The following is a 12,561-nucleotide window of genomic DNA, read 5'->3' as shown; positions in this document are numbered from 1 at the left end:
GACTCAATGAATATACAGTGAATTACTCTGCAAGTCACTGACCTGCCTATTGCATGAATGTATAGTAATCAGTTTGACATCTGCCAAACACAGAATGTAGGAAGGAATACATGTTGATACAGATGACTCAATGAATATACAGTGAATTACTGAGAGTTAATGAAACTAGTTTACACATGCTTTTACAGATTGATGATATCGTTAAAGATATATAATGCCTCCAGGACCTTATCAACTCGCAAGAGTACTTCTTGATTTTCATTTCTTTCTGGTCGTGGTTGGTATTATATTTATCACGCATAATTGAATTTCACGTCTTGTTTCCTGGAATTTGTACTGAAATAAGGACTAAAGGGCGATGTTGTTTTGTGGCCCTGAAAGTCAAGCAAGTAAGTGTCACAGTAGTCTTCCAAAGTTATATAGCCAATAATGTCACATTTAAGGCCAGTATGCTAACTGTGGAAGAAAGCTGCCCAAACATCGCATCAGTATAACTGGATTGTCTGGTCCAGACTTGATTATTAACAGACCACCGTCATATAGCTGGAATATTACCGAGTTCCGCGTTAAACAACAACAAAAAACAACAACAAAAAACAACAACAAAGCAAACAAACAAACATATTTCGGATATCCATGAGCTCTTATAACCCGGGTTCGAATCCCGACATGGGTACAATGCGTGAAGCCCATTTCTGGTGTCCCCCGCCCTGATATTGATGGAATATTGTTAAAGCAGCGTAAAACCAAACTCACTCACTCACTCACTCACTCTAATAATTCCGGGAGAGACCCCGAGCCACACACATATGTCTACAAGCACGGATAATTTATGATAGACGAGTAGAAAATGGTACTTCGAATCATGAGCAGATTGAGAGGAATCCTTGCTGAGAGCAGCCAGATAGCTGTTGTGTACCAGCTTGAGATACTGTAGATCTTGAAATTAATGCGAGTGTGAATTAAATGCGAAAACTGCGAGTGGTCTTTGTCCGCATTTGTGAAAGTTCACATTTATGTCTCCAAAATGACTATCAACAATAATACGGCGTCATTGCACACTTTGGATAGTGGAAATACCAACTTGAATATATAAAAAAAACATGGTATATTGAACAGCAGTTGTAACACGTACATAACAATGTCATTTAAAGAAGAGGAGTTACACAATAGGCATCCGGCGAGTTATCACTGCTGGAGGCAAGAGTTCTACCAACTCGTGTCAAACTAGGCATCATTAACCATTCCAATCAGTGAACTGTTCTTGGTTCAATTATTTTATTGCCTTTGAACTTCCGCAGTGCCTGTCAACAAAATAAACATATAAACTGTGTGTTGTTTTTAGGTAAAAATACTGTTTATTGTTATTACGGAAGTACTTTACTCAGTGCTTATAAGCGGTGATATTTGCTGTTTGATTAGATTCAGGTAAGAATGTGTATCATTCCACTGGGGATGGGTTGTGGGAGCCGCATTTTTGGCTAGGCGTCAGCAATTTGGAGACGCATTAATTTCAAGATTCACAGTATATCTGAAGTGTTTAGGCAAAACAGCACATGTTTGGAAATAAATGCTTTCGTAAGTAAATGTTGATAGTAATGTTGATACAAAATACTACCAATTTGTTGAAATGTGGCTGTGATGGATGTCACTGGTGATGTTGTTCCACACCTAAATGGAACTTTGATGTCGATGTCCAATTTCCGATATTTATAGATTGCTTTGATCTTCAATTTCGAGGATTAACCATATCAAACTATACATATGAAATGCAAACAGGGTCATCAGTTCACCTTACTGTAATTGTTTTGTTCGTTGTTTTACTCCGCACTCAGCAATAGTCCATCAATATGACGGCAGTCTGTAAATAATCGAGACAATCCAGTGATTGACAACATGAGCATCGATCCACGTAAATGGGATCCGATAAAATGTTTCAATGTCAGCCTGACCACCTGATCCCGTTACTCGCCTCTTACGACAAGCATAGTCGCCGTCTACGGCAAGCATGGATTGCTGAAGACCTATTCTACCCTGGATCTTCATGGGTTTCACCCAACTATGAGCTTTATCTTCCTGTTTTGTAAATAGTAACTGCCGTGTGCAGCATGAAGGATGGGTGTCCGGAAAATGCGGGTGTACCTCCTCACGTTCCTGATGTTTGTTTAAAATTCAAGGAACGCACATATTCCTCAGGCACTCGTGAAGAGCAGCCGACCGTGGCGAGTGCTGTGTAACGCTGATAGCTCTTCCCCCATGTGGACTCAGGGTAGAATTTGTCCACAGCACCCCATTGCTGGTCGTACGAGGCGACTAAATTGGGAACCTGTTTGCGGTGGGTTGCGCCCCTGTGTCGGTGGAGGATGGGATTCTGGTGGTTGAGGGCACTGGATCCAGGAACCGGTGTTCCTTTTCCCAACACACCACTTTGACCCTTACTTCACCTAGACGGTTGGTAGAATGTATTACTTTCAATACATATTTTTCACATGCATGTATTATATTTATCACAAATATTTTGCTTTGTCTTTTAGAAAACACATGTATTAAAATAAATATATCGCATAGAGTCCCATGCAAGAAGGCGGTGGCACATGGGCCAATCTCATAATGTTGAACGCTGAATTCTGTATGTCTCTAAATTATTGTTATTGGCAGAAGCAGCTTGGCAATAAATTTAGTAAATATATAGTAAATAGACAAATATAGCTATTCATGTCATATTTACTGGAGTATAACACCCCTGTAGCCCTGGTGTTTGCATTTTGGATATCCAATGCAATAAGACACCCTCTTGTTGACACTCGCTGGTGGGTGGGGAGCAGGGGTGCAGAACCACTTCCTTTCATTATGTCTAAACAACACTCTGGTTCGAAAAGAAAACATCTGGATGCTAGCTCATCTGATGACGACAATGATCTTCAATTAGATTCCTGGGCTCGATTCATAGTAATCGAGTCATCTCATCACCAGCCTTTGAAATTGAGTCCGTTTTTAATGATTTACAGCTATTATTTCTAAGGCCGTCAATGGTTCTTGTAGGACGGTTGACAATGTTACTCGCCTCTGTAATGGCTCCATACTTGTTGAATGTGCCAGGAAACAGCAATCTCTAAACCTGTTATCAATCAAACAATTTGCAAATGTAGAGGTTGCTGTCTCGGCACATAAGACATTGAACTCGTGTCGACCTCCCTCCCGCTCAAGATCCCCAGTAGAACCAGCATGACCTGTTATAACCCTATAATACAATGGAATTGCAGGGGACTAAAAGACAATTTTAATGATTTAAAGCTATTAACACAGGATTTCAAGCCATCAGCCTTTTGTCTACAGGAAACATATTTTAAAAATACGGATCAACTCAACATCAGACAATATGATTCTTATCATTTCTTTTCATCCCCAGGAGCTAAAGCAACTGGTGGATCTTCAATCCTGGTGAGGCAAGGTGTTTATCATAGCCCTGTTCCTCTGAATACACTTCCACAAGCTATCGCAGTTCGTATCACCACGCACATTGTTTTTACTCTGTGCTCTCTTTTCATTCCTCCATCTGCATCTCTTTAGCAATCCGATCTTCAAGCTCTCTATCGCAAGCTTCCTAAGCCCTGTATTATAATGGGCGATATGAACAGAGATAATCCACTTTGGGGTAGTGATCATACAAACGGTAAAGGCAAGCTCTTAGAAGATTTTATTTCAAACAATACTCTGTGCCTTTTTAATGATAATTCAAACACATATTAACATCCTGTTACAAGCACATACTCTTCTCTGGATTTGTCTGTTACAGATTCCAACGTGCTAAATGAATTTGAGTGGTCAATCCACGATGTCCTCTGTGGAAGTGACCACTTTCCAATCATTCTAACTCCTATGTCCAAGGTGTGGAACATGATCCAAAAAATCATTCTAAACCCTATTATCCCATCTGATGTTCCTCCGTCCTCTAGATGTAACTTTACCAAAGCTAACTGGCCTCTGTGTGACCTTCTATGTACAGCACAGTTGACACCTGATCACTTTACTGACGTTCCTGATCCAATAAAATGCTTTTCTGATGAACTCATCAAAATAGCTGAAGAATGTGTTCCAAAATCCTCTGCAAATCCACACATACCTAAACCATGGTTTACCGATGACTGCAACGAGCTAGGAAGGCGAGGAAAAAGGCGGAGCATTATTTCCGCCGCCATGCTTTGGTCCATAACTTAAATAAATTTAAAATCTTAAACGCAAAACCACGGCTTATATTTATAGATAGTAAACGTCAATCTTGCCAAAATTATGTATCAAAAATAGATTCGAAAACTCCTATGTCCAAGGTGTGGAACATGATCCAAAATATCAAAGGTAAGGGCACTAAATCTAGTATACATCATCTAAAAAATGGTGACCATTTATTAACTCATAAATCAGATATTGCAAATATACTTGGTGAAACTTTAGCTAATCACTCTTCCTCATCTAACTATGTACCTCAATTCCAAAAGTATCAAAAACAGCAAGAAAAGAAACCTATTAATCTTAGTTCAGATAATGGGGAAGATTATAATGATCAAAACTCTATTCATGAACTACACACTGCCCTTGGACAAGCTCACAATATTGCTACAGGAGCTGTACGATCAATCATTTGGTTCGCCTAGGGACATTTGTTAAGAATGCAATAATAAATAAGCAACATGCAGTGTTTATCTTTTTCGATCTACAAAAAGCATATGACACTTCATTGAAACACGGTATTTTATAAGATTTACATGATTTTGGATAACATGGCCGTTTGCCTCAATTTATATAAAAAAAATAATTGACAGACAATTTCAAGTCCGTGTGGGATCCACAACCATATCATCCAGATTACCAAATAACAGTTCCATTTTTACAGCAGAATCAAAGGCAATCTTAACAGCTCTCAAATATATAAATACTCAATCTAAGCACACACAGTTCATTATATTTTCCCTTTCCTGTCTTCAAGCCAATAAGATTATTTCCTGTCAACATGCACTTGTACGTGACATCATAGAACTTCATAACAATCTTGCTACTGGCCAGTAAGACATCGTGTTTTGTTGGTTACCCAGCCATGTTGGCATAACTGGTAACACAATGGCTGATGCTGCAGCCAAAGCAGCACTCAACAAATCTGTGACACCACTTCTGATACCATACAGTGATTATATAAACCCGTGATAAGATCTTACATCCATGATCTAAAGCAACAGACGCAGGACACTCAAGTAGGTATAAATAGATTACATGAAATTTAACGAACTATTGGCTACACCAACTTGGGTTGCCAGTCCAGACTTGAAGAGGTCATAATACGATGATGTCGTATTGGCCATAGCAGGTATACTCATGAATATATATTAAAAGGGGAGGATCCTCCATTCTGCATCCCTTGTGATGAAAGAATCCAGTCAAGCATGTCCTGCTTGACTGTGTTGATTTTTCCATCACAAGGGATAAATATCTTTTCAATAGAATAAATTATCATTGAATTATAGGCTTTTTAAAAGAAATTGAGTGAGTGAGTTGGGTTTAACGCCGCTTTTAACAGTATTCCAGTTATATCACGGCGTGTCAGCTAAATATGGGAGGAAAGCCCGAAGTGATGCAGGTCTCAGACGTTTACCACTTCGGTGAAACCCATGAGCACGGGTATGGTGCTGACAAACCTAGAAACATAATCGGGGCGAACCGTGATTCGAACCCACAATCATAGGTTTCTGGCGTGCCCAAGGGACGCAACTCTGCACAGCGAATCGCGGCGCCTTAGACGAATGGGCCACCCGTTCCTCCAAAAGAAATTGAACTTATTGATAAATTTTGAATCGTGTAAATAGCTATATTTTAAATTAGTAATGTATAATATGTAACTTAGAGTAGATTAGTGGCGATATGCTCAAACAGGGTTGAAGAAGCGTTAAATTATTGTCCCCTTGAGAGGATTTGTAAGACCACATGATTCAAAGTACATTTATTCTTACATCGGTTTTAAACTTAACTGTTGGCTTAATTGCATCCCATCACCAGCAGCTGAAGGGTGGTTGTAAATCCTGCTAAGGAGCCGTGCAGGTAGCAAAAGTAATGTAAGTCCCCACGGTCCCTAGTGAGGTGGCCTTACTTTGGTTGCTGGTGATCTATAGCCCATGTTTATATTGTATTGTTGATTGAAAATATATTCTTTTTACTGTTCTCAACTAATTTTAAAATCGAAACTATGATACTCTCGTTATCTTTCTGTCCATCGTTGTCAGCTTTATAATTAAATCAAAATATAATTATTATAAATGTTTCGCTACGATATGGCTGAAATATTGCCGATGTGACGTTAAATTTCACTCACTCACTCACTCATATATTCCACAAATGCAACAGTTGATTCAGCGTTTATTCAAAAAGGTGGTTTCTCATTGATGTTACATGTACTCATGTAGAGTTTTTATGGTGGCTGTTACAAGGGAATCTCACAGATGTAACGGCGTCGAAGGTGGCAGTAGAGGTCACTGAGCCCCCAGCTGTCCAGCTGACCACAGTCTTCACCGCGACTGTTGTCTGGCTCCCCCTTCCCCCAAGCGGGGACCTTTGTGGATCCCGTGTTCCATTTAAACCCAGTTTTTGAGCTTCGTTTCAGACCAGTCCACACACGGTATGCAGTGTTTGTTTCTGAAAAATTAAAATGTTTTTCATGGCAAGAGTTTAATGGCAGGATGTCAATTAGTCCATTTACAAATGTGTCATTTTGCGAAGAGTTCAAAGAAGTGCCTACGACATTTGCTAAAAAAGGTTGTACTGTTTCACGCAGTTCCCTGCCTTCACGCCGCGGCGTCACGGAAGGGCGTTCTGACCGTGAAAGGTCCTTCGCATTTGTTTGACCAAGGTTTCTCAGCAATCGGCTGATAACTGTGTGATGGTAGCCCAGTTAACACCTGATGGCTTTTACTGACATTGCCAGACAGCACATTTACCTCACCGTCAAGCATCAGCGGTCATATCTTTACAGTGGAAGACCATTATTGAATAACTGGAATATCGTTAAGTGCAGCGATAAGCTACAAACGAAAGCAACATATGTTTCATGTAGCTACGAACTTATTTGTCTGCCCTTATGGGTTTATTCCCCAGAAAGGTTTGAAGGAAATTCTCTCACGTGCGTCTCCTCCTTTGGGTCCCAAAGCAGTCATATACCCAGCAATGAGTCCATACTTCTCTGGAGTGTCAAGATCGATGAGCCGGCCACGTGTCTTACGACATGCATCCACAGCAGATTGGTAGCTTCTTGCATCCGCAAAATCACTCAGTTTGAAGCACATCTTGGGATTCTCAGTCTTCGTGTATCCACCAGGACAGATCACTGCGGGGTGGAGTCGAATAAGAATAAGAATAAGCTTAACAGATTAATGCTAACACAGTATTGCCCAAGAAACAGTCAACTACCTTTCGTAAAACATTACTTGGTGTTGATTTTTGTTTGTTTTTTAGCGCAGCACTCAGCATTATTTATGCTATATGACGTCGATCTGTAAATTATCCAATTTGGACAAGATAATCCAGTGATTGATATTATCAGCACCGTCCAACGCCGCCGAAGATGATAAAAAACGCTATCATCCATCTTACAGAGCATGACCAAACCATACATCCATCATGTTGTCCATTACGACCATCATAGGTTGTTTGGCAACCGGAATGGGGCACACGTGGCCCGGGGGTCTAAGGCGCAGCAATTCGCCTTGCAGAGTTCCGTCCCTTAGGCACGGGAGAAACCGATGATTGTGGGTTCGATTCCCAGTTCGTCCCAATTATGTTTCTTGGTTTGTCAACACTAAACCATGCTCCTCGTTTCACCAAAGTTGTCTGAGGCGCTGGGCAGAGTTGTGACTATTTGACACGCCACGCACCAGGCAATGATCCTGCGTGCCAGTCGCGGTGAGACACCACAAATGGGCTTAAAACATTGTACCCATGTGGGGAATCGAACCCGGGGCTTCCGTGTCACGAGCGAACGCATTAACCAATAGGCTACCCCACAGCCCCAGTATTGCCAGAACACACATGATCTAACCGTCAACACTATTATCATAGATCAGTAAACATTTCGATGGCTAAAATCTGCCTACATGTACAATTTAACTCAGAAATTAATTAAGTTATCCAAAGCAAGCTATTAGGTGTGTCGTGATACCACTTTGTGTGACTATTGTAAAGATATTAGAAATTCATACAAATATGCATATTTCAGAGACAATATTTTGTGAAATGGTCTATTTGCTCATAGTGTCCTTAATAATGTAACTGAGTTAGTGTTGGTTAACGCCGTAATGAACCGTCTGTCAGTTAAATGGCGGAGTACCACTTTCATAGTGGTGGAAGGCCCAAGATGATGGTGGTCCTAGACGCTCACAACAAAGTGAAACACACGGGTCTGGTGCTGAGGGAACCAATGCTCAAGATCAGGGCGATCGGGATTCGAACCGAGGACCATAACACGCCTAAGGGAGACAACCCTGCACAGCGAATTGTGGCGACTGTAATCCCAGCGCCCCTATCAAAAATAGGTATTCTGCCCTGTTCATAAAAGCGACAAAACCCTTTCCATATTGATGGAACCCGCCACAAACACATGCAAAGGCAAGTCAAAATAGGGAATTGCATGGACACGTGTTTGTTTCTGATGCGTCAAGTTTGGAAATGTCCTCAAAAGTCAACATACCAACTACGTCAATTCTGGAACTGGTGGCGGTGTTTATGGTTTTGTAGCACATGGTGGGCGTCATCGGTCTATATCCGGCAGGACAGGCGGCTGTGGAAAGTAAACGATGAAATAAGAAGCATTTCAAGTTTAACCAATGTAATAAAGGTGTCTCCATATTGTTTTCCATTGTCATTGGTGTATTACTGGCGTTTGAGCTCTAAACATCTTTCAGTACCAATGAAGGATTTATAGAGAGGTTAGAGTGAAGGATAAACTGTCGGGAAAGGAGGGACAGAGGGGACGGAGAGACAGGAATTAGAGACATGAAGAACTGACCGGATGGAGAGCCAGGAAGGATAGAGGGGACGGAGAGACAGGAATCAGAGACATGAAGAACTGACGGGATGGAGAGACAGGAAGGACAGAGGGGACAGTGAGACAGGAAATAGAGGTAGGAAGGAAATAGGAACGAGAGAAGGGAAGGGACTCAGTGGCGGTAGTTAGAGACAAGATGTACAGACGGGAAGGTGAGACAGGAAGGACAGAGGTGACGGAGAGACAGGAAATAGAGGTAGGAAGGAAATAGGAATGAGAGAAGGGAAGGGACACAGTGGCGGTAGACTGGAAGTAGAAGCGAGAGTCGGGAACGGAAGACAGAGAGGAAAGATGAGAAGAACAGACGGGATCGGAAGACCTGAAAGAGACAAGGGAAGTGCAGAGGAAAAAGAATGACTGACTGGTAAAGAGATACAGGAAAGACAAGAAGATGTGGCTGGGGATCGAACCCCGTACCTTCCGCTCTCCGGGCGGACGCTCTACCATTAGACCACGGAGGCAGTCCCGGAAGACAAGAAGGAGAGAAGGGAAGTACAGAGGAAAAAGAATGACTGGCTGGTAAAGAGATACAGGAAAGACAAGAAGATGTGGCTGGGGATCGAACCCCGTACCTTCCGCTCTCCGGGCGGACGCTCTACCATTAGACCACGGAGGCAGTCCCGGAAGACAAGAAGGAGAGAAGGGAAGTACAGAGGAAAAAGAATGACTGACTGGTAAAAAGATACAGGAAAGACAAGATGAGAGACATGAAGTATCAGATTACACTAATTATAGTCTGGTGCAGCTGATCCATATTTACCGTTTACAACGTCCACGCGAGGTATCTATACATACGAGGGAATGGCATTTTAGGCAAATATATTTGAAACCGTACCTAAAAGCCCAGTCACTGCACAGGATAACAGCAGGATGAGTCTCGACATGGTACTGATTCTGAAATAGAAATAATCAGCACCTGCAGAAACTCTTCAGAATTTTGTTTTTATCAATAGATTTGTTTTGGTCATGATTTTGCATTGAAAAAGAATCATTGTTCACTGAATGACCAGACAAAAGGACTTCCTTCTCATCGTTCGGGAATGTTCCACACTTGCTCAGTGCTCTGTGCTGCCCAAGCAATTGTGATGAATCCGACTGGCACGTGACACAATTAGATCAGCGTTGTGTACAAGGGGTAGTCCGATCGGCGCCGGTATGTTTTCTAGACTGTACTGTAAAAGGACCCTTCCATTCATGTTATGTGATGGTATTTCTTTCGTCCTTCTGATCAAACCCCGCTAATCCACCTCCATACAAATAAAATCGACACAAACTGTTTCCATAATCATAAGAAATCCCCGCTAAACGCCATTGTACGATTCTGAACAATTTCATAATCATGTGCTTATTAATCACTATCATATAGTGATGATAAGTTTATAAATCACTATCATATGGTGATGATAAGTTTATTAATCACTATCATATAGTGATGATAAGTTTATCAATCACTATCATATAGTGATGATAAACATCGGTCATAAACACATGCATAGGAAGAAAAAAATCACTAATACTTGTTGTAAGTTCTACTAACGCTTTGAATGGTGTAACCTTGTTCAAAGAACTTTTGCCCTCTTGCTCGACTGTACCTCCAAAATTGTGAAAAGTAGACAGCAAAGGCTGACAAAAAGCAAAAGTTGACTACTGGACAGTTGAAGTCGTCTTTCTTGTCACACTGTTGTGTCACTCTAAATTGTTATGTACAGATCTAAATATGACGTTTGTTTGTTTATTGTTTAACGCCGGTCTGTAAGTTATCGAGTCTGGACCAGACAATCCAGTGACTGACATCATGGGCATCGATCTACGCAAATGGGATATGATGACATGCATCAACGCGCCTGACCACCTGATCCCGTTTGTCGCCTCTTACGACTAGCATAGTCGCCTGTGTCGTTAAACATTGTTGCTGAAGGCCGATTCTAACCCGGATCTTCACGGGTTTCACCTAAATATGAAACAGATCGGGGTATTTCACTGGTGTCTGTTATGCTTGCCGTAAAAGGCGACTATGCTTGTCGTAAAAGGCGACTAACGGGATCGTGTGGTCAGGCTCGCTGACTTGGTTGATACATGTCATCGATCCCAATTGCGTGGATCGATGCTCATGATATTAAACACTGGATTGTCTGGTCCAGCCTCGATTATTTACAGACCGCCATCACATAACTTGAATATTGCTGAGTGCGGCGTTAAACAACCAACCAACCAACCAACTGGTCTCTGTTACTTCTAGTTCAGGTTGAAAAATCTGTGAAAGGGAAGTTGCCTATTTGACCATTATTGAAAGTGGCATGCTCGATGGAACCTCAAAAGTTGTGAAATGTAGCCACAAAAGGCTTGAGCTGCAGGAATATTGCTCGACATAAAGGGAAAGGGGACTATTGCAAAGTTGAAGTCATCCCCCTTAGTCACACTGTCTCTGTGGAGAGGGTTTTGTCACTCGAAATTGTTTTGTACAGATCTAAATATGAAACAGATGCCGCTGTTTCACTGGTCTCTGTTATTTCTAGTTCAGGTGGGTAAATCAGTGAAAGAGAAGTTGGCTAGTTGACATTATCGAAAGTCGGCTCCACGCCTCAGCTACCTTCTCTTTCTAAATGGCGCCAATGGAACCAAGCAGCACGCAATTAACACAAAGTATCAGCATATCACACCATACTTATAATAAGATACTACCCTCACTGAAGGAAGCTGTTGATTATTGTTATAAATATCTGCATTGTGCTTTCCTCCAGGTAAGGTAGAATACGACTGGATTAACAAAACTCACACTATTATTTAATGTCTACAAGAGTTTGAAAGGAAGAATACGACTGGGATACATTGTGTCTTCTTATCTGAGTGATTTTGGTCATAGTTTCATTTGTCAAAAAGCACCACCAACTCTAACAGGAGTAAAAGCATACCTGAAGAATCTGCTCGACGGAGAATGTGGTAGAATTGTTCTTGATCTGTAGACTATATAGAAGCTCTTTACAGAATATGTTCCGTTATTTGAATAATGTCATACATTATGCATTGAATAACTACCATAATCAGAATTTAGTAACCTAATTTAAATAAATGTATAAATGGAACCGTTTTGGCTTGCACAACCTGATCAGTGGCGAATGTACTTATGACTACATTAATCGTTACTGACCTTGATCAAAGTGCATTATTACATTTTTGTGTTAAGATACCGTTATGTATTAATATTCTTTAGGAACAGATACTGAAAATGGAGGTGACAATAGGTTAAGCTAAGACAACCTAATCTATGAAGTATTTACTGAAACGAATATTGAGTGGTATCTGATCATGTAATGAAAGTGCAGTTGTACCCAGATGACGAACCAGGACAGAAGTATATACGATGGAGGTACTGCCTCACCCCCACCTGAACTATGTCTAGCTCCTGAAAACACTTTTACCTGAAGTCTTTAGTTGTATTAATTATGTGAAGACGATCATCGGATCGTCATGTGTCAAGA

At 41.1% G+C, this 12,561-nt stretch overlaps 1 protein-coding gene across 1 annotated transcript; it reads right to left on the bottom strand.

Moving 5' to 3' along the window:
* Positions 1–6,389: 6,389 nt before the first annotated feature.
* Positions 6,390–12,014, bottom strand: LOC124141742 (C-type lectin domain family 4 member M-like). Its single transcript, XM_046509828.2, has 5 exons — positions 11,995–12,014; positions 9,918–9,976; positions 8,726–8,815; positions 7,163–7,366; positions 6,390–6,678 (listed from the first exon to the last, which is right to left on the bottom strand). Exons 2-5 carry the CDS (start codon positions 9,964–9,966, stop codon positions 6,467–6,469), a joined length of 555 nt encoding a protein of 184 aa, XP_046365784.2. The 5' UTR covers positions 9,967–9,976; positions 11,995–12,014; the 3' UTR covers positions 6,390–6,466.
* Positions 12,015–12,561: the final 547 nt, after the last annotated feature.

This window comes from Haliotis rufescens, unplaced genomic scaffold (assembly GCF_023055435.1).
Source record: "Haliotis rufescens isolate VD_foot unplaced genomic scaffold, xgHalRufe1.0.p SCAF_21, whole genome shotgun sequence".
NCBI lineage: Eukaryota > Metazoa > Mollusca > Gastropoda > Lepetellida > Haliotidae > Haliotis > Haliotis rufescens.
The sequence above is the reverse complement of the archived record's forward strand: the minus strand, read 5'-3'. Positions and strand labels throughout refer to the sequence as shown.